This window comes from Nerophis lumbriciformis, linkage group LG38 (genome assembly GCF_033978685.3).
Source record: "Nerophis lumbriciformis linkage group LG38, RoL_Nlum_v2.1, whole genome shotgun sequence".
Classification (NCBI taxonomy): domain Eukaryota; kingdom Metazoa; phylum Chordata; class Actinopteri; order Syngnathiformes; family Syngnathidae; genus Nerophis; species Nerophis lumbriciformis.
In genome coordinates, this window is record NC_084585.2 from 24,526,942 (window position 1) to 24,549,570 (window position 22,629).

Sequence of the window (22,629 nt, forward strand, 5' to 3'; positions counted from 1 at the left end):
AAGACTATCCTATTGTACTCAAAATGTTATAATCATTGGACAAATGGTCAATGACTTCTGGTCCATTATTTGCAATAATAATAGCACTCACTATACAGTAAATGTACAGTTAATACATGCGATCTGTATTGTATCAGCCGATCTCACGAATGGATGATCAGTATCGGAATCGGTAGGATACAGTAAAACCCTGATAGGAATATCCCTACAGGATACATTTACAGATAAACAATGATTCACACTCATATTCATACATATTGATAATTCTAAGGAGTCACCAATTAAGATAACATGCATATTTGTGGAATGTTAGAGGAAGCCTGTCGGAAATAATGGATGTGGAACATCCTCACTTTTATTGTACACGTTGGAGGTGTTTGATCCAAAGTGGCACTTTCACAGGAGAGGAAAAAAGGAAAGGCTAGAAATTATTAATTTTTAAAAAATCGACCATTGAGAGCGCTGCGGTCCGTGTAGTCGATGATACAAGGTTACATTTTTTTGTAAGTTCTCTTCAAGCTCTGTCGGAGGGTTTGAAAGAGGAGCAAGCTGACGACACGACGCTGTAGTGAGGGCTGCACACTGAAAAATGTTACCATGCGGGGGCCATTTTGATATTTTACTATTTTAAAATCAATAAAATATTGACCTCTGAGACTCCCCTTAAGGTTGGGCCTAGAAACCCATAAGTGTCTCAGTAATAAAAATGTTAAAAATAAGTCATTTTTTTATTTGATTGATTGATTGATTTTCATTCAACACTTAAAACTCTTGATCAACTTCAGGGGCCGTATTGATCAAGCGTCTTAGAGTGCCATTTTACACTTAAGTCCTGAGAATTTGCAAAATTTAGTCCTACTCTCAAACTTAAGAATAAAAGCTATTTATCAACTTTCTTAAGTCTAAGAATCACTCCTACTCTCCACGATATTTAAGAGACCTTCAGAGGTGTCCTAAGTGGTTAGGAGTTGCCACTGGGGGATGGCACTGAGGCGAGAGAGACGTGCGCGAACGTTCAGGCAGCGGAAGGATGTCCTGGCTTTGTTTGATGACGAGCAGCTGATCAAACGGTATCGTTTAGACAGAGCCGGTATCATTTTTGTCACAGATTTAATAAGGGGAGTCATCTCATCAGCAATATCACGCAGCAGAGCTTTCACAGCAGAAATAAAGGTCATCACAATGCTTCGATATCTCGCCACTGGGAAAATTAATTGGAAAGAAAAGGAAACATTTGTTTTTGATTCATTGCCAATATTGTTTGTTTGTTTTGTATTATTTTGTAGTTTATTGTCAAAATATACACTCCCATTGTCCACTTAAATATTTCTAAGATATTTCTTTATTCTTAGACAAGGTATTCCCTTCCGTGATTGGTCATTTCTATGGACACAGAAATGACGTCACCTAAAATTCTGTTTACGGCACATAGTAATGTCGTAATTCAGCTCTGAGTGTGACACTTAAGATTCAGTCCTACACTTCGCTGAAAGTGTGAGTAAGACGCTTGATACCTAACTTTTAAGTGCAGCTTTCAGCGAAGAATTTCTTTACTCATAAGTCAACTCTTAGCAGACTTCTTAGGAGTAATTCTAATACGCTTGATAAATACGGCCCCAGGTCTATCTGTCGATATAAAGTTACAAAAATGTTTTTTTTTAATGTTTAATGCCCTTTTTGTCAAAGAAAACCCTATTTTTATGGTAAACACACAAAATATGTAATATTTTCCCAAAAAAATATTTCAAAGTGGAATATTTGATGTGAAGTGATTGGAGCCTGGAATAGGTCAATAATTCATTACAACATTGATTTTGATTAATTATTCTTTTTTGAGCAATGACCGCAGCCTTGTGTTATTAGGGTCAACATTGCAACTTTTTCTCATTACATTTCAACTGTTTGCTTTTTTTTCCAGATTTTTATGTTTGTATTTTAATTTTTTAGAAAATTAGCTGCGGGCTGCACTTTGGACACCCTTGCTGTAAACTGAGGGCAAACTTATGCTACAGCAGGTGGCCTATTTTATACCCAACTTTGTAGTATTGCCCAAAACTAATGTTATGTATTCAAACAAGAGAATAATAAGTGTTTTAATTTTAACAGAAGTGTAGATAGAAACATGTTACAACATTAGGTAACCAACAATTAATGGTAATTTAGTAGATTAATAATAGTTTTGGTAAAATTATACAAGTAGACATAACTCAGTACATTACAGCCATATTATCAATCAATGTTTATTTATACAGCCCTAAATCACAAATGTCTCAAAGGGCTGCATATTAGAAGCCGTTGTAACCTGTTTTATTATTGTTCTATTATAATTTCCATACAAAATATTATATCATGATATACGGTACATCGTTATCGCAGGAGGCTGCAATATTGTTTGTGAACACGTTCTCAAACAATGGCAATAAAACTATTCTGATTCTGATGTATCGCGATAAAGATTTTAGGCCATATCGCCCATGCCTATTCTCTAATAATAAAATCAATTAATAAATATTAAGACTTATTAGATGTGCCATATAACACAAAGCAAAAATGTTGATAGAAAAAAGTGCTATATAAATCTAATCCAATCCATTATTATTATTATTATTATTCTATTGACCTACATTGGATTGGTCTTAGCATCTTTAAAATTTAAAACACTTAACCACGTGACTAAATGTGTAAACTACTTTTACCAGCAGCGAAAGTAATCCTGAGCTATGATAGGCCTTAAATCATTAGAAATAGAATTTAATGTAAAAAATTAATAAAGTGAAACCTTGATTTAAAAACCCCTCTTTTTGAGAACATTTTAGTTAAGAAACTTTTTGATTGCGCCAAAGATGTCCCTGTGTGCAAACCATGTCTCTGTGTGCGAACGCTTCATTCATTAATTTTGTGTCTCGCTGGCAGCCATTTTGTGATTGCTCGTATTGAAGAGATTGAGGAAGTTGACTTTGTATCACAAAAGTTTTTAATTTTGATGAAAACTGGCTTTTTTTTGGCAAAAGATACCAAAGCAAACTTATATTACAACAGAAGAGAAGACTACCTCTTGTTTAGCAGCACCTCTTCCAAGAGAATGCGCACACGCTGTCACACACACGCCCACCCCCTCCGTTTCCTCCCCGTCTGCTCCTTGATCGGCTACTTTTGCCGATGTTAATGTAATGTAAGTGGATTTTACTTTTTAAAATGTTTATTATTGTAGCAATTAGGTTGTTTAAGCTACTAATTTTTGTGATTTCTGATCGTTTTTAGGGCACCAAAGGGACTTCTGCATGTGTGCACCTATGGCAGAGCAACGCATACAGGACAGTTTAGCTTGTTGTTATTGTTTTGGCTTGTTGATAGAGGGACAGTTGATTCATAATCTCCATGTTGTTTTATGTACAGTACTGTATAGCACTTTATATTGTTTTCAAAGTGTACAAATCTTCATTTAAAAATTAGGGACTTTTGTCAAGGCTGGAACCCATTACTCTTATTTACATTGTTTCTCATGGAGAAATGTGCTGCACTAAAAACACTTTTCGATTCAAGAACCAATTAAGTTTGAAAATCGAGGTTCCACTGTACTTGAAACCTGTTAAGTTATGAGATAGGCTCCAGCGACCCCCCGCAACCCCGAAAGGGACAAGTGGTAGAAAATGGATGGAAGTTACTCAGGAGACACTTCTGCTTGCTTGAAGGAAGTTACTCTTTGTGTGTTTGTTGAAGCTGTCATTTTTGTGTTCTTAGACTTGACAAACAAGTCAATGGCGTTTTAAAATCGTGTTTTTATAATTTTCGTCTTTTATTAAAGGTAAAACCATTTTTATCTTTTAACCTTTTTGAACAAGTCGTGCATGCTTTTATTTCTAGTCGCCTGGACTACTGCAATGCACTTCATGCTGGCATTAGCCAAAAAGCTCTCTCCCGGTTGCAGTTAGTCCAGAACGCGGTAGCACGACTTTTAACAGGGGTCAGGAAACGCGAGCATATAACCCCAATTCTTCAGAGTTTGCACTGGCTCCCTGTTCATTTTAGAATTTATTTTAAAACCTTGCTGTTTGTTTTTAAAGCTTTACATGGATTGGCACCTCAGTATATCTCGGACCTCATCCAAATTTACACTCCTGCGCGCGCTCTGAGGTCCGAGAGCCAGCTCCAGCTCGTAGTGCCCAAGACCAGACTTAAAACCAGGAGAGACAGGGCATTCTCTGTGGTCGGCCCTAAGCTCTGGAACACGCTGCCCCTCCATGTTCAAACTGCCCCCACAGTGGAGTGTTTTAAGTCTCGTCTTAAGACCCACTTTTATTCTTTGGCTTTTAACACTATGTGGGTTGTGTGATCCTCTGTGTTTTTTTTTTGTTTTTTTTTAATATGAATTTTTGATTTCTATTCACTGTTTTAATTGGTTTTTCCCTTTAAAATCGTTTTTAATCATATGTATTTTTATATTGTTTTTATATTGGTTCTATATATATATTTTTTTTATTCAGTCTTGGTGGAGCTAAGGATAATATTTGATTATTATTTTTAATATTGTTTTTAATATTGTTGTGCAGCACTTTGGAAACATTTTTGTTGTTTAAATGTGCTATATAAATAAAGTGGATTGGATTGGATTGGATTAGTGTACAGTTAGATTCAAGATTGCATAATATATTTAACTATTAGCTGCGCTGGGTGCATGGGCCACAATTACACTTCACTATGAAGTTTAGTAGAGGGTCACAAAATACAGACCTGCAAATGGCCCTCGAGTTTGAGATCCCTGATTTAAAATGCATTGGTTGTGTGAATGTGAGTGTGAATGTTGTCTTTCTATCTGTGTTGGCCCTGCGATGAGGTGGCGACTTGTCCAGGGTGTACCCCGCCCTCCGCCCGATTGTAGCTGAGATAGGCTCCAGCACCCCCCCGCGACCCCGAAGGGGATAAGCGGTAGAAAATGGATGGATGGATGGATGGATGGTTAAATGTTTCTTAATGAACACTTGGTGCTTACGTGAACAAATACTGTCATGTGAAAAAGTTAAAAGACAATCCTGCATCACGTTACCGATGTCGACGGGGGTTTCTGCGATTTCGTCGTAGAGTCCCATGTCCTGCGGCTTCAAGCTCAGGTCCTGCAAGGACTGAGCCGTGGTCTTGCAAAAGGACTGCATGGATCTGTTGATGTATTTCTCCCGAATGAACAAAGCTTTCACCACACACTTGGCGGCATCGACCAGGTCAGTGAAGGGCACCTGGGGAGGACGTTACAAACACTTTTAGGAGAAGAGGCCTCCATGCTGTGCTGTGTTGGTCAAAGCTTCCACACAAGAGAAACTTGCAGGAATATCTTGCAAAAACCTCCTCACCCCACATTTTTCCTCTCCAGATATAGACACCCGCTGGTACTCTCTCTCCATTGGCATTTCTCTCTCCTTAAGGCCATTATCAACAGCATCAACACTCTTCTCCTTTATTAACCTTAACAGGCAGACAGCACTTTAAAATGAGAGACAGACAAAGACCACGGGTGTACATGTTGCGCAGTTGTGAACCTATTGTTCGTACTTCTCTGACAATGAGCAGTATTGCCTTTGTAACACATCAGGAGCAAAAAAATTGGAAAGTTAGATATTGCAAGTGAGCGTGAATCACAAAGGGAAGCAGGGCTCACTCACTCTAGGTCTGTGGCACTGTCGATTTTCAGGAAGTCCTGTTTGGCGCGTAGCAAGATCTCTGGCTCAAGCCTTGTCGTGTGAGGCGGCGGCGCAGGATAGCGTGTGGCGGATTGCGGGGGAGCGGCGAGGGAAGGGAGGTAGATGGGCATCAGGTTAAGCAGACAAACGAAGAAGTGTATGCACACACTTCTTGCACACACAAGCATTTTAGGCATGATGTAATCAAGGTGATTTACAGACACATAATCATAAGAAAAAAATGAGAGGTGCAGGTAGCTGCTTATGTGAAGTGTGCACAAGTGAAAGCAACAGTTTGTGTGCAGCTGTCTGCCATATTGGACAATGCATCAGACTAAGTTTTTTGGACGTGGATTCTGCTGCGCCTCGTGTGCTTAAAGTTCCTCACTTAATGTCCTGACTGATCTGCCTCTCCAGGCGGTGTCGCCGCTCTTCCAGCTGCTCGATGGGGCTGTCCTCTGGGAACTCATAGGGGGCGCTGCGCATCTCACTCTCCGCCATGCTGCGAGAGAACAGCTCCTACAGAGTCGGTGTCAGACAAACGCAGCTGGTGATTGTCGCGTATTTCTGGTTAGAGTTCTGCAGGAAACGGAACAAAAGCGCGGACCTCTGCCGAGACTAAAACAAATCTAGGGTTGTGATAGACATCTAAAATTTTGGAGTATTAAGGTTATATTTAGTGAGTAAAATTTTCACACACATAAAATTTTAATATTTGTTTATACTCATTACGACTCATTTCGTGTAAAAAATGTTTTTTTAACCCCCTCGTAACATTTTCTACCCCTTGCTTCCATGATAACATCACTTTATTCTGGTAAAGAAATGACCTAACCTTTGTTAAACTATTTTCATTCAAATCTTTTTCTTGTACTATTACAACTTTATTCTGACAAAATAATTACTGTTGAATACAATTTTAACTTTTTCTCATAATATTATGACTAGTGAAGTAAATTAATTACTTCATTTATTTATTTTAATCTTTTTTTCTCGTAATATTGCAATTTTATTTTGACAAAATAGTTACTTTTTAATACAATACTAACATTTTCTCATAATATGAATGTTGAAATAATTCCTTCATTTTTGTAGAATTATATCCTATTTCTTGTAATATTACAACTTTATTCTGACAAAATAATTACTTTTTATTCCATTCAAACATTTTCTCATTATATTAGGACTTTATTCAAATAAACAAAATTTATTCTATTTTTTCCTTGTAATATAACAACTTTATTAAGACACAAATCATTATGAATTTCCAATACATGTGTAACATTTTCTCATAATATTATGACATTAATGAGATAAAAGAATGGCTTTATTTTTGCTAAATTCTAATAACTTTAATCATAATATTACAGCAGCTAAATCAATAATATTCTAATAAAATTATAACTTTGTTTTGATAACATAATGACTTGATTTTCATAAAACACAACTTTATTCTGATCAAATTAATTAATAATATAAAATTCTAACCATTTTTTGCATAAAATGACAGTACCATACAATTTTAATCTGATTAAATAATTACCAAATAAATAAATAAATCTTACCTTTTTCTCATAATATTGCAACTATAGTTTGGTAAAAAAGTGACTTATATTTGTTAAAATTCTCAACTGTATTCTCATAGTAATTTGCTTTACTATTTTTGTCACAACTTCAAGACTTTACTCGGCTAGTATAGTTAGTTTTTTTGATGAGATAAGTTATAATCAAAACCAACTAAAAAAAAAACTAAGCAATACCGATGAACACATAACTTCTGTTGGTTCTTTCTCACCTCTGCAATCTCTTTGTACTTCTCTTCCATGGAGGTTCGTAGGTCGACCGGCAAGTTTTTCAGAGAGACAGGGGTTCCTGGGAGTGAACGCTGGGGCTTAAGGGGCTTTGGCCCAGATGCACCACACAAATCTGTATAGGCAGACAGAGTTACGGTTACTACCCCCAGTAAATGCTGCCGAATCTTTTAGTAGCAGAACCACGGGACCCATCTGAGTAAATGCCGACAGTTTTTGCCTCTTTTGTATGGGATTTCATGAGAATGTGCAGTTGTAACATGTTTTGGTCAGTGAGTGAGTGTTTATTAAAACTACAAGTGCTAATGGTGCATGGAGTACAATGTGGAGGTGGTGCATGTCAAAGGTAAATCCCAAACAATTACATCAATTTAACTAGTGAAACCATCGAAACCGACATAATGTACATAAGCAAGCTAATTACCACAATGGACACAAATAGAAAATAATACAATTGCAGCTTACCAAGGACTTTAGTGTGTGATAGTAAACTGCATATCAAATTGCAGCTCGCATAGTTCTTTCAACATTGTTGCCATAGTTTGTGAGATTCTACAAAGTGATAGACAAACATAGTTTCAAAGTTGCTCAACGTTAGGATAACAGCGGGCTCGCAAGGAAAGAACACATGGCACATCTTGTAGACACCAGTGAGGTAAATCCATTTACGGTAAGAGAAACAAACAGTACACTGCAATCAATGTATGAACGTTGTTTATGCTTTAATGTGCAATCTTCTGCAGAGGGGATCTGTAGCTTTCAACAACGCTAAGGGTTCAAGGAGTTTTTAAGGGGTTAAGAACCACTGTAATCCAGCACGCAAAGTCGTATGGAGTGTCCTGTAGAATACTGGCAAACATGGAAGCGTAGTATGTGCACCTGAGTTTGACACAGAAGAGTTTTTCCGTTATCTAGACATGCTGCAAACAGATGGCCACTCAAGACTAAGCCAAACACAATGAAAGGAAAATAAAAACAAGTGAAGGACATAATTGATCTGTCTTCAAGGTTCAATGAGAGTTGATCCTGAGTCCTAACCTCCTGTGGAAGCGATGTGTTCACTCGCTATAACTGTGGACAGCGGTAAACATGTCAACAGATACAGAGTCGTCCTCAGTTTAGCATCCAGTAATCCCCCTCAAGCCTCTCCACCACAGATGACTCTTAATCCAGGACCCCAGACTCTCTATATTGCTATGACATCATTGCAACAGAGGGACACATTCATCCCAGCAAAGAGTACATAGCAGACAGGAAAATAAACGCTAGGTACCCACAAAGGAATAAATACTTATTCCAATTACGTTTACAAATGCAACCAGTCATAAAAAACATAAATAGACTGGTGTTTTTATTAGTGCTGTCGAACATTCTTTTAACCAGATTATTCACACTTTAATTGTGATTACAGTAAAACCTTGTTTAAAATTGGCTGCAACCAAGTACACAGTGCACAGAGCATACTCACTGAAGTGTACTGACAAAAGTATTCTATTCAAGACTCAGCCATTCATTAATTTGGGACTGCACTACAATGTCAAAGGGTGTGCCTTTGTAATTAAGTAGGCATTGTAAACAGTATACTTATTAAAGTTTATTGAGGACAGGCGGTTTGTGTGTTTTGTAGGTTTTTGTGTGAGAATGTGTTGCTAGGGGCTGAGTAATCTTTGTTGTCTTGCCTCAAAAATGCTGTTTGAGGGTGTATTTTTAAATGAAAGTATTCCATTGGCTACATTTTAATGTGCACTGTGGCGATGCTGTGCCGCGTCTTAACCCTCATAGTTCTACAGCTGAAACACACTTCGGCAGTTGTATTCTTCTAATATAGCCACCCCATCTACAGTAAAAATGTTCTTCGACATCAAGAAAAACATGCTTTCTAGTGTGTCTATTAGCCTCTTTTTTTCTGATCTAAAAGAAGTTCATGCAAACAGACTGGACAAGTTGGTAGAGAAGGCCAGTAACGTGGTGGGAGTGGAGCTAGACTCTCTGGCGGTGGTGTCAGAGAGGAAAAGTCTAGCAAAACTCCTAGCCATTATGGACAACACCTCCCACCCACTAAACTTGGACCTTGCGGAGAGAATGAGCACGTTCAGTAGAAGGCTCAGACTCCCAAAATGCAACACGGAACGACACAGGAGGTCCTTCATACAGACAGCCATCAGACTGTATAATGCACATGTTCCTTGACTGCACTTAAATGTAGAATATATATATATATATATATATATGTATGTAGAATATATTTATATTATTCATATATTATATATATAATATATTATATTATTTATTATTATTATTGTCTATTGTGAGCGAACTGTGGTGCTGAATTTCCCCCAGGGATCAATAAAGTACTTTCTATTCTATTCTATGCTGTTCAAACCAGTAAGAGTTAAAAAAAAAAAAAAAAAAAAGTACTCCAAAGCGGAGACCTGCGCTAAGCCCTATCTCACAATAACAAAGACAGTGATGCGAACCACCCCCAAAATGAAATTGCTTGTTCCTTATCCTATTTCTGAAATTTCCTGTAAAAATACGCCTATAACTTTTCAGCTATCTATCGCGGAGAAACAGAGTGAACTGTCTTGTCAGTCGTCCACTCTCATTGTCTCTGTGGAGCTTAATTTCCCCTCAGGGATTAATAAAGTACTTCTGATTCTGATTCTGAGCTGCCAGGGCAGGGGTAGGGAACCTGTAGCTCTCGAGCCAGATGTGGCTCTTTTGATGACTGCATCTGGCTCTCAGATAAATCTTAGCTGACATGGCTTAACATAAATAATGAATAATTCCGCTGGTAATCACAGTGTTAAAATTAACATTCAAAATATAAAACATTGTCATGCATTTTCATCCATTCATCCGTTTTCTACCACACCTGTTCAAGAAGTCGCATTAATGGTAAGAAGCATTTTATTTATTATTGGTTAGCTTCAGAATAACAATGTTATCAAAAATAATAAGAGACTTATTATACTCTAAAAATGTTGGTCTTGCTTAAAAATGCATGCATTTAGTTGTATTCAGTGTTAAAAAATATTATATGGCTCTCACGGAAACACATTTGAAAATATTTGGCTTTCATGGCTCTCTCAGCCAAAAAGGTTCCCGACCCCTGTGCTAGGGTATACACATACCCTATCTGTGTTTGACTTTCTCTTCTGCTGCTACCGAATTGCACTATTTTAGTTTTACTGAGATTCAAAGATAGTCTGTTTTTTCTTAAAGTTATTAATTTCTTCTGTTATTTATAGTATTAGCTTCCGTGTGTTCTCTCCTGAACAAAACATAGACGTTGTGTCGCTGTAATCGGTGGCTCTTCAGTGTTGTTTGCGAACATTCGCTTCTCGTACTTGTCTTCTTTCCGGGTAGTGGGGAAAGCAATGTAAAAGCTTTCCACAATTCTCGCAGGTGGAGCGGCCCCATGCTGCGCAACAGGGCATTTTTACACGTTGAAACACAGAGTCAGCTCAAAGATAGTCAGGGCGCCCTGAAGTCACATTTGAGTGTCTTTTGTCCAATCATTGAGAAGATCGTCTGAAATCAAGTTGGCCATACTCTCTTTATACACGACTCTAAGAGATACGTGTGGACTGCAGGTTAACTGACGCCTGTTCAATAAATGACACTAGCAAATAACCGTAAGCAGGCAACACCAAAACTTTGATATTTTATTGAGAATATACCGTATTTTTCGGACTATAAGGCGCACTTAAAATCCTTTAATTTTCTCAAAAATCGACATTGCGCCTTATAACCTGGTGCACCTAATGTACGGAATAATTCTGGTTGTACTTAGTGACCTCGAAGCAATTTTATTTGATACATGTCGTAATGACAAGTGTGACCAGTAGATGGTAGTCACACATAAGAGAAATGTGTAGACTGCAATATGACGCCAGTTAACACCACCAAAACTTTAAATGTTCCATTAAGAATATAGAACATTAAACACGGCGTCCAAAAATCTGTCAACATGTTTTAGCACAACTTTGGTAAGCTATGAAGCCGCACCACTTGATGGATTGTCAGCGCAGTATGGCTACCGTAGTCAGACATACTGTGCTTCAACATAGAGGTGGTATTATGGTGTGAGTATAAGGACCCCAATATACCACTTATTAGGAGACATTATCTGGCGTTCTGTTTTGCAATACTATGCATATCAAGTTTTCTTACCTATTGGTACCTGCTGTTGTGTATTTGGGATCTGCATAAGACCCAAATATTTGCACGCGTCCACCATTGTAGTCCGTGCCGACTGTCATGATCCGTTGCCCGGGTCATGTCTTGATTTATGTTTGGTAGCTTTTTTCCTATGTTTTAGTGTGTTTCTATTCTCTACCCTCTTTCCTTTCGTTGACTTTTGGTTGCCATGGACACCAATTCTCCACACCTGCCCTTGTAAGTAGCGTTTCCCACCAGCCATTTTGCCTAATCACTCACCTTTATAATTTGGTTTATCCCAGCCACAAGTCGCTGGATCAAAGTACGCTCTATGCGTCAGATACGTTGTTTATGTTTTCACAACTCCGTGCTTAAACTAAGTTTTGCTTTGTGGCTTTCTGTGCACCACCGAGCAAATATTTTTGCTAAATCTATGGAATAAAGAACTCTTACTTGCACGCTGCTCTTGGTGCTTTCTGTCCTTCTACGCATCGTAAGAACACCACCATTGCAGCAATGTGGCCCGAACGTAACACGACGTCGAATTCAATAAGCTTCTTGTTTTTCTCTATCCTCTCGTTGTGAGGCATTCATCCTACGCTGTTGCCATTTCTAATATGAAGTTGTGTATAGTTCTAACTTATACTGGTCAGTAGACTCGCAATGGAAGGGCTAAAAACTACCAGTACAACAAAGATGAAGAAGAGAAGACCACAAAACGGCACATCCCAAAGAGACGGTCAGAAAGTGGCTTGAAGATGATCTGTAAAACATATTCTTTGCAACATTTTGACCAAAGAACCACCATTACATGTTATGTGGACCACAAGAAGTGTTTTAAATGTGAAAAAAACCCAAAACATATTATTACCTCTTTACAATGCCGGTGCGGCCTATGGTCTGAAAAATACGATAATTTACACTGTAGTTTGCAGTGGTGTCCAATCAAGTCTTTTTAAATATTCTGCCGATCTAGCTGGCTAAAAAAGGTAGGACGATTAAAAAAAAGCTCATAATATGATGCAGGATAGTTGTGCACCACCACAAACTAAAAGTAAATAAATGGTGAGCTTTATTATCTGTGTAAAGGAGTGAGATAGAGGTACTAATGAGCTACACTTGGGGAAACAAAAGACAAAGTACAAATACTTCCCTGGTGTTCCCTACTGGAAAGGAAAATGTAAACGAGACTTACTGGCTAGGCCATTTCTAAGATTATAGAGTTAAGCAGAATTAAGAAGCAGAGAAGAGCAGTCCTTCCGCTACAGCAAGTCTCACTTATCTTCATTGTCTATGCTCTGTAACTAATTGTTTTTCATGTGGTGATTGGTTCACGGCTGCTGGTTCAATCAATTATTATCAACAACGTAACATTTGCTGAAAATCCTGAGTCAAGTGTTGCTTTGCTAAGGGGTTTTACGGCCTTGCAGTGGGAACCCTGAATGGATCTCATTGTCAGCGACGTCGCCTGCAGCGTTCACCCCAAAGTACACAGCAGAACAAAACAGGCAGACAAGAGTCACATCAGGACTCGATAGCCCGCAGCACATTATGTTCTTTGAAACCAAATAGTACGTCACACGAACAACAAGTTGCACTACAATTATGTTTTACCTTCACATATGCTTTTTGCGCGTGTGCCAACGACATGTTCCAAGTCTATGATTCCAGGAGTGTGCCTCACAATATTTCTTGACATGTTCTACCATTTTACAACAATTTACATTACAGATCTCTCTGTAAATTAAGGTTTGGGTTCATCACCTTTGTTTGGTAGCGGCAAAAATTACTTTGTGGAGTTTAGTTTGTAAAGTGTAAACCTTTATTTAAATACCGTTACATTCTTACTTAATTTCTTCACGTGTAATGCAAAAGTCAAGCATATCACATTGACAGGTGGGTCATACCACCAAATCTCGGCTATTTTTTCCCGATGAATAAAATGTGATGCTACTTTTTTTTTAATATTCAAAGTGTCCTTCTCATGAATCTGATTTAATATTTAATACATTTCAAACGATTATTTTAAACTACCTAGAACACTGAAAACACAGCATTTGTTGCCTGTCCCTGTTTCCTAAAATTCACTAGAGTCCTGTTACTTTAAGTTTATTAATGGTGATGTAATGCAGCTGAGATAGGCTCCAGCACCCCCCGTGACTCCAAAAGGGACAAGCAATAGAAAATGGATGGATGGATGGATGTAGTTGAACTCCCAGATTTGTAGGTATTGCAAATACATTTGACATCATTTTGTAGCCTAATAACTAAAATCAATTCACAACTGAATTGCGGTTTAGATTCAAAATCTATTCATCATCAAATCTACCTTTTTTGTTGTTTTAAAATGTTAAAAAAAAAATTTAAAAAAATGTAACCCTTCTCCATGCTTACTCATTGCGTAACTACGTCATACCTCAGCAACCAAAAGAAGGTTTTGTAACCTGTAGCCTGTTTTGAAATGGTAATTATTATACCAATTAATACATTGCAAGAATCTTGTTTAATCGAGAATTGATTCTGAATCAAATCATTGCCACAAGAATCGGAATCGAATTGTGAGGTGCCCAAAGACTACCACCTCTATTAATAACACAGCCAGTTCTCTCTCAATTCATCTAAAATAACATGGACAAAAGGTGTAAAAAAAAAAAGTTTAATGTTAAACTTTGTCTTTTTTTCAGGGTGAATGACATTCACTAGCATTGAAAAGTCATTGTGTATGTTTGAATATGCTTTATCACACAAATAAGAACAATAATACTACTTAATTGTATCAGTTTGCAACAGTGTAGGACTGCATGCATCGTACAACAACAAACCACACAGCTGCATATCAACACAGTTAGATAAGCATTCACATATGGGTAGTTTCCAGTATGAGCGATATTTGTTTGTGTGCATTGGGAGAATATAAGCTTGTGTTTTATCCGCTTTTAGAGATGCCACTTTCCTCCCAGGAGGCCAAAGGAAGACGCAAGTGCTCCTTAGCAACTAGAGATGACAATAAACCTCCTCTTTGAGTCACATCAGAGGAACAAATATAAATGACGCCTGTTGAAAAGTCCTGTTTGCAAACCGTTAGTAGCAGTTGAAATTTTGTTCACTAAAATTTTCCGTCTTCGTTATTGTCAATGACCTATTATCCCTTGACGAAATTAGGACGCTAACAAATGGAAACAAAAGCACGTTGATTAAAACAATAATGAAATTAATTGACAATCTATTCAACGAATTAAAATGAGACGGAAATGTTGGCAGAAAAAAAATCCAATCATATTCAATTTCGTGTGACAAAATATCCAATCACAGTTGAATGTGAGGGTCACCACTTTGTCAACAAATGTGTGAACAAATTGTTGAACAGTTTAAGAAAAACCTTTCTCAACCAGCTATTGCAAGGAATTTAGGGATTTCACCATCTACGGCCCGTAATATCATTGAAGGGTTCAGAGAATCGGGAGAAATCACTCCACGTAAGCAGCTAAGCCCGTGACCTTCCATCCCTCAGGCTGTACTGCATCAACAAGCGACATCAGTGTGTAAAGGATATCACCACATGGGCTCAGGAACACTTCAGAAACCCACTGTCAGTAACTACAGTTGGTCGCTACATCTGTAAGTGTAAGTTAAAACTCTCCTATGCAAGGCGAAAACCGTTTATCAACAACACCCAGAAACACCGTCGGTTTTGCTGGGCCTGAGCTCATCTAAGATGGACTGATACAAAGTGGAAAAGTGTTCTGTGGTCTGACGAGTCCACATTTCAAATTGTTTTTGGAAACTGTGGACGTCGTGTCCTCCGGACCAAAGAGGAAAAGAACCATCCGGATTGTTATAGGCGCAAAGTTGAAAAGCCAGCATCTGTGATGGTATGGGGGTGTATTAGTGCCCAAGACATGGGTAACTTACACATCTGTGAAGGCGCCATTAATGCTGAAAGGTACATACAGGTTTTGGAGCAACATATGTTGCCATCCAAGCAACGTTACCATGGACGCCCCTGCTTATTTCAGCAAGACAATGCCAAGCCACGTGTTACATCAACGTGGCTTCATAGTAAAAGAGTGCGGGTACTAGACTGGCCTGCCTGTAGTCCAGACCTGTCTCCCATTGAAAATGTGTGACGCATTATGAAGCCTAAAATACCACAACGGAGACCCCCGGACTGTTGAACAACTTAAGCTGTACATCAAGCAAGAATGGGAAAGAATTCCACCTGAGAAGCTTAAAAAATGTGTCTCCTCAGTTCCCAGACGTTTACTGAGTGTTGTTAAAAGGAAAGGCCATGTAACACAGTGGTGAACATGCCCTTTCCCAACTACTTTGGCACATGTTGCAGCCATGAAAATCTAAGTTAATTATTATTTGCAAAAAAAAAATAAAGTTTATGAGTTTGAACATCAAATTTCTTGTCTTTGGAGTGCATTCAATTGAATATGGGTTGAAAAGGATTTGCAAATCATTGTATTCTGTTTATATTTACATCTAACGCAATTTCCCAACTCATATGGAAACAGGGTGTGTATACATACATATACACATATATATACACATACACTAATATATATATATATATATATATATATATATATATATATATATATATATATATATATATATATATATATATATATATATATATATATATATATATATATATATATATATATATATATATGTGCATATATATATATTATATATGCACACATACACACACTATATACATACATATACACACACACACACACACACACACATACATACACATATATATATATATATATATATATATATATATATATATATATATATATACATACATACATACATATGTGTGTATATACACACACACACACGCACACACACACACACACACACACACACACACACACACCTCATTCAATGGGTTTTCTTTATTTTCATGACTATTCAAATTGTAGATTGTCACTGAAGGCATCAAAACTATAAATGAACACATGTGGGGTTATGTACTTAACAAAAAAAGGTGAAACAACTGAAAACATGTTTTATATTCTAGTTTCTTCAAAATAGCCACCCTTTACTCTGATTACTGTTTTGCACACTCTTGGCATTCTCTGGATGAGCTTCAAGAGGTTGAAAGGATTTTCACTTCACAGGTGTCATAGTTTTGATGCCTGCAGTGATAATCTACAATGTAAATAGTCATGAAAACAAAGAAAACCCATTGAAATGAGAAGGTGTGTTTATCATATTGTATATGTATTGTGTGCTTTTTTTCTTTTTCTCTCTCTTTCTTTTAAATTGTAATTGTACTGCCTTTTTTACATCATGGCCAGGGGACTACAGATGAAAACTAGCCTTCTGGCTAATTCTGGCTTTTTTTAACCATGTGTAGTCATGTGTTTTATGAAATTGCAATGTCCCCTTTGAAATAAACTAATCTAATCTAATCTAAAACTTTTGGCCTGTACTGTACTGTTTATGGGACAGTGGCCAAGATGGCAACTGTAGTTATAGCAAATATAGAATACAACTAATTTGTTTCTTCATATAACCATAAACATGCAAACATATTTTCATGGACTGTACACTACTAAGTTATGCAGGGTTGATTTATTATGTTGTACAGTAAATGTAATAACCTTAATAAAAGTATTATCACGACAACTTCAACTTTATATTTTGGTCGACTAAAATGTTGAGGAATTTAGTCGACTAAAACTACACTAAAACAAAATGATTTGAGATGACTAAAATATGACTAAAACTAAAATACATTTTCTTTAAAAGACTATGACAAAAACTAAGTTAAAAACTGCTGTCAAAATGAACACTGGTTAGTAGTAAAAAGGAAGTAGCGTGACAGGTCACGTGACAGCCTCTAAGAGGAACAGTAGACCACAAACCAAAGTCTGTCATATACCATGTATGCCCACAGAAAACCACTTAACAGCTGCTCACACAAAAACACCAACGCCATTACATTCAGGTGTTTTTGTAATATACTGTATAGCCAACTCCCAGCCTTTTTGGGCTGTTCCTGCACTCATTTGCCGCATGTGTGCTCATCATGTTGTGATTAAGCCACTGGGAAATACTACAGCAGATGCCCGCTGCAATAAAGTAGAGTACCATCAAGAGGATCTGCATCTTAGCAACAGAGCAGCCTAGCAAACGCCTGACACAGGCGCCTCGTCCATATGTCCTTCCCCATGAGAAAAAGCAGGCAGTCAGCATATTGCACACTGAGTTTCCCAACACCTCACTTGTGCAACCTTCTTGGCGTGATAAGGAGGTGCTAAAACTTGTGCGAGTGTATTCACGATCCCAACACACTGCTTGTATGAGTGGGGATGAATGAGTGTTGAGTTACGGCAGTGTTTGTCAACCACTGTGCCGCGGCACACTAGTGTACAGTTAGATATTGTTTAGTGTGCCGTGGGATATTATGTAATTTCCCCTATTTGGGTTAAAAATATTTTTTGCAAACCAGTAATTATAGTCTGCAAATTATGTGTTGTTGTTGAGTGTCGGTGCTGTCTAGATCTCGGCAGAGTAACCGTGTATTACTCTTCCATATCAGTAGGTGGCAGCCGGTAGCTAATTGCTTTGTAGATGTCGGAAATAGCGGGAGGCAGTGTACAGGTAAAAAGGTGTTGAATGCTTAAACCAAAAATAAACAAAAAGGTGAATGCCCCTAAGAAAAGGCATTGAAGTTTAGGGAAGGCTATGTAGAACAAAACTAAAACTGAACTAGCAACAAAGTGAACAAAAACAGAATGCTGGATGACAGCAAAAACTTACTGTGGCGCAAAGACGGCGTCCACAATGTACATCCGAACATTACATGACAATCAACAATGTCCCCAAAGAGAAGGATAAAAACAACTGAAATATTATTGATTGCTAAAACAAAGTAGATGTGGGAAATATCGCTCAAAAGGAAGACATGAAACTGCTACAGGAAAATACCCAAAAAAAGGGAAAAAGCCACAAATATAGGAGTGCAAGACAAAAACTAAAACCCTACACACAGGAAAACAAAAAAAATCTCCAAATAAGTCACGGCGTGATGTGACAGGTCGTGACAGTACACCTACTTTGAGACAAGAGCTGTAGTGATGCATGCTTGATAATGAATTAAAGTCATATCCAACACTTGCGACAAGGACTTTTTACTGTCAACTGAGTTTCGTTTTTTAATGATTTCTGCCTCCAGATTTTTTCAACGCAAAAAATGTGCCTTGGCTCAAAAAAGGTTGAAAAACTGAGTTACGGTACCTCCTCTCCCCTGTCTTGCTAGTCCAACTCTCCCAGTTAGTGACGCAGTGGCCTGGTCTGAGCTCCTGCGGGATGCTGGGACATCTAACTAGGCCTGGGACAGCAGCTGTACCCTCCCCCGCTGCACGGACAGCAAACAGAGGCTCGAGCTCCACAACGACCTCTCTTGTTCCTGTCTGGTTGTTGGTCCTCTCGCCAGCTTCTATGGTGGTGATCCGGTTACCACCCCGCCTCCCAGAGCCTCTTCTTCTTCTTTCCTGTGGGTTCCTTTCAGCTGCTTCCTGGATCGCACCGGTTTTCAGTGCATGAGCAGCACAGTCTTCAAGCTCCCTGATTTAAATACTGGGCTGGATCATACCACGTGGCATACAAAAAGGGGGAGGGGTCAGGACAAACCATCTCAGGCTCCATTGTGCGGTAAAATAGAGGCAGCACAAGCCACGAAGCCCCGCCCACCCTCAGCTCCTCCTCCTATCTCCTCCTGTGACAAACGATGTTATCTCACACCTTTTACATATATTCTCTAACACAAAGTCTGAGTTATTTTTTGCAACACAACTTATAATTTGCTCACAATATGCTAATTTTTAATTAATTAGTGACATTTCAATATTATTTATGTATTTATATACTCATACACACACACATATGTATGCATGTACAGGTAAAAGCCAGTAAATTAGAATATTTTGAAAAACTTGATTTATTTCAGTAATTGCATTCAAAAGGTGTAACTTGTACATTATATTTATTCATTGCACACAGACTGATGCATTCAAATGTTTATTTCATTTAATTTTGATGATTTGAAGTGGCAACAAATGAAAATGCAAAATTCCGTGTGTCACAAAATTAGAATATTACTTAAGGCTAATACAAAAAAGGGATTTTTAGAAATGTTGGCCAACTGAAAAGTATGAAAATGAAAAATATGAGCATGTACAATACTCAATACTTGGTTGGAGCTCCTTTTGCCTCAATTACTGCGTTAATGCGGCGTGGCATGGAGTCGATGAGTTTCTGGCACTGCTCAGGTGTTATGAGAGCCCAGGTTGCTCTGATAGTGGCCTTCAACTCTTCTGCGTTTTTGGGTCTGGCATTCTGCATCTTCCTTTTCACAATACCCCACAGATTTTCTATGGGGCTAAGGTCAGGGGAGTTGGCGGGCCAATTTAGAACAGAAATACCATGGTCCGTAAACCAGGCACGGGTAGATTTTGCGTTGTGTGCAGGCGCCAAGTCCTGTTGGAACTTGAAATCTCCATCTCCATAGAGCAGGTCAGCAGCAGGAAGCATGAAGTGCTCTAAAACTTGCTGGTAGACGGCTGCGTTGACCCTGGATCTCAGGAAACAGAGTGTAATAATTAAGAAATGCAAAAGCAACATTTTTTTATTAACGTAATTAGCTTTGCAAAAGGAAATGCTAAATACATCTGGACAAATATAAAGAAATTAACATACTTTAAAACCCCAGTTGAAGGAACTCCAATTAAATGGAAATGTAACAAATGATCAAAGTGAAATGGCACATGCATTAAATACATACTTGAATCTGTAAAGAATTTAGCAACTACAAATTGCAATGCTACTGATCATGCAAAGTCGTTTGATTTACTGGACCAAGCTCTTAATTTAGCAAAAGCACCTGAGTCTACAGTTGATGGGATATGTGGCCTTTGAAATTCCAAAGCCATAGATGTATTCGGCATGGACACCATCTTTCTCAAAAAATATAAACAGTCACTCATTAATCCAATCACAAGTATTATTAATAAGTCATTGCAAGAATATATTTTTCCAAGCCCATGGAAGTTTCGAGTTGTTAACCCAATCTTTAAACATGGGATCCCTACCAAAATTGTCACATGATTCTCGTCAACATTCTCAAATGTGTTTATCACTGTAAACGTTACATTTAATAAAGTAACGCATTCTGTATTAATACTTTTTTTAATCAGCCACCAGAAATCAATAAATGGATGATGGAGAGGTTTTGTAAAAAAAAAAAAAAGAAAAAAAAAGAAGAAGAAAACCCAAAATAAAAATGAACTAAATCTCTGTTCTGTGCATTATTGTACAAGTTACATTAAATTGTCATCTTCCTTTTTATGCCACTTCCTTAAGGTGACAGAAAACATTATAGAACCTGCCATATCATATAATTCTACCATGTTGTCAAAATACAAACACAATATATATACATATACATATTTTATTACACTGTGTTAATTTAACTAGCAAAACCATTTTGTCAAACATTTATTGTGTTCATTGTCATTTCCAAGAGCAACAATTCAATGCATCACACATTAATTATGTGGTGAAGATGCAGCTGTTTGTAATCATACATTTGACCAGCAGGTGGTGTCTTGTGCAGAAGCATACAATGAAGCTTTGGGAAATTTTCGAACTAATTGACTCAAGTGGTTCAATGCCTCATGAAGCTTCATCTGACCATCACTACGCTCCAAAACTCCAAGAAGCAAACTTTCGTTGGAGTAACTATAAGCATTCGAGGGAAGCTGTAGAATCAGGCAAGCTTCAGTGGATGAAGAATCTTCAGGACTCACAGCCAACATTCTCTCAATATGTCACAGTTTTGTAATTAAGTGTGATGCACAGAAGTAATTCCACCCAGTTGTCTGCCCAAACAAAAGGGTCACTTTCTTTGCACGCATCATCGCTGATCATGCAAATTACGTAATGACCTCATATTGACACCAGTCCGGCCACGCCTAGTCTAGCCACTCCGCCACAACTATAGTGGCAATTTGAGGGAAACATTTAACTTGTTACCTTTGATATTTCCGTTGAGTGACGTTACGTCCAAAAAAGTCTGCTGCCGCGCAAAAGCTAAGTACTATCTTTTTATCTCTGTGCTTTTAATTGTTTTTACAGCTTTTTTTTATTCCTTCTCCAACATATTTAGTAGTCTTATCAAACTTAATGTAGCGGTAAAATCCTAAACTATTACTGCTACTGGTTGCCGAATATAAATGAAGCTAGTTTAGACGTGCTAATAATCAATGCCCAGAGTTATGTCCATGTTTAACAAAAATATTTATTAACATAGTCACGTAAATAAAACTCACTTTGTAACAAAACGGAAAATAAACGGGAACAAACAAATAATAGCCCGGCACAGTCAAAAACTGTTGCGACTCCACTCAGCAACACCTGAGTAGGATCCCAGCCCCTCCCCAAGTAGACTGGCACTTGGCCTTGAGCCAACCCCTTAGTGACGTCATGAACTTGGACAGAAAGAGTATATGGCTCTAACACTTACAAAGCACCCACTCTCCGTCTCACCGCCTCTAAGCCAGTTCCGGTCCAAAGCAGCTGCACTCCGAAGGCGTCTGCTCCCTCACGCTACAGTTACGCTTCGCCTATTGCTCCCAAAACAGCAAGAACTCGACTTGGTGAAATAAACAACATGAGTATGGCTCCCAACTCTTTATGCACCGTTCTCATGGATAGGTTAGCTCTACTAGGGGCCGTGTCTGCCAGAGCAAAGTAATTTCGTAACTTTAGACACCGCGGGCACGTTTTGCTAGCGTTAGCTTTAGCAAGCTGACTAGACCAGATTGTAGCAGCCCAAAGCGGCCGACGAGCCACGGTGAACCGGTTGAGACGCAAAATAGATTTAGCCCTTTAGCTAGTCCTACACCCCAGTCTACCGGACACCACACCTTAGTCATAGGGGACTCCATCACCCG

The 22,629-nt window shown here is 38.1% G+C and overlaps 1 protein-coding gene across 5 annotated transcripts in view; it reads right to left on the minus strand.

The window, feature by feature from the left end:
- ampd2a (adenosine monophosphate deaminase 2a) overlaps positions 1 to 22,629 on the minus strand; it is an 89,051-nt gene that overhangs the window by 21,985 nt on the left and 44,437 nt on the right. Inside the window, exons 1-6 of one of the 5 annotated variants that reach the window (XM_061932524.2) lie at positions 18,914 to 19,131; positions 7,468 to 7,598; positions 6,061 to 6,191; positions 5,655 to 5,723; positions 5,346 to 5,457; positions 5,045 to 5,231 (exon numbers count right to left, since the gene is read on the minus strand). In XM_061932524.2, coding sequence (XP_061788508.1) covers positions 5,045 to 5,231; positions 5,346 to 5,457; positions 5,655 to 5,723; positions 6,061 to 6,191; positions 7,468 to 7,497 — 529 coding nt within the window. In that variant the 5' untranslated portion in view covers positions 7,498 to 7,598; positions 18,914 to 19,131. Of the gene's footprint in view, positions 1 to 5,044; positions 5,232 to 5,345; positions 5,458 to 5,654; positions 5,724 to 6,060; positions 6,192 to 7,467; positions 7,599 to 18,913; positions 19,132 to 22,629 lie in introns of those variants that run through there. The other 4 variants (XM_061932522.2, XM_061932525.2, XM_061932523.2 and 1 more) reach the window with 4 other exon arrangements.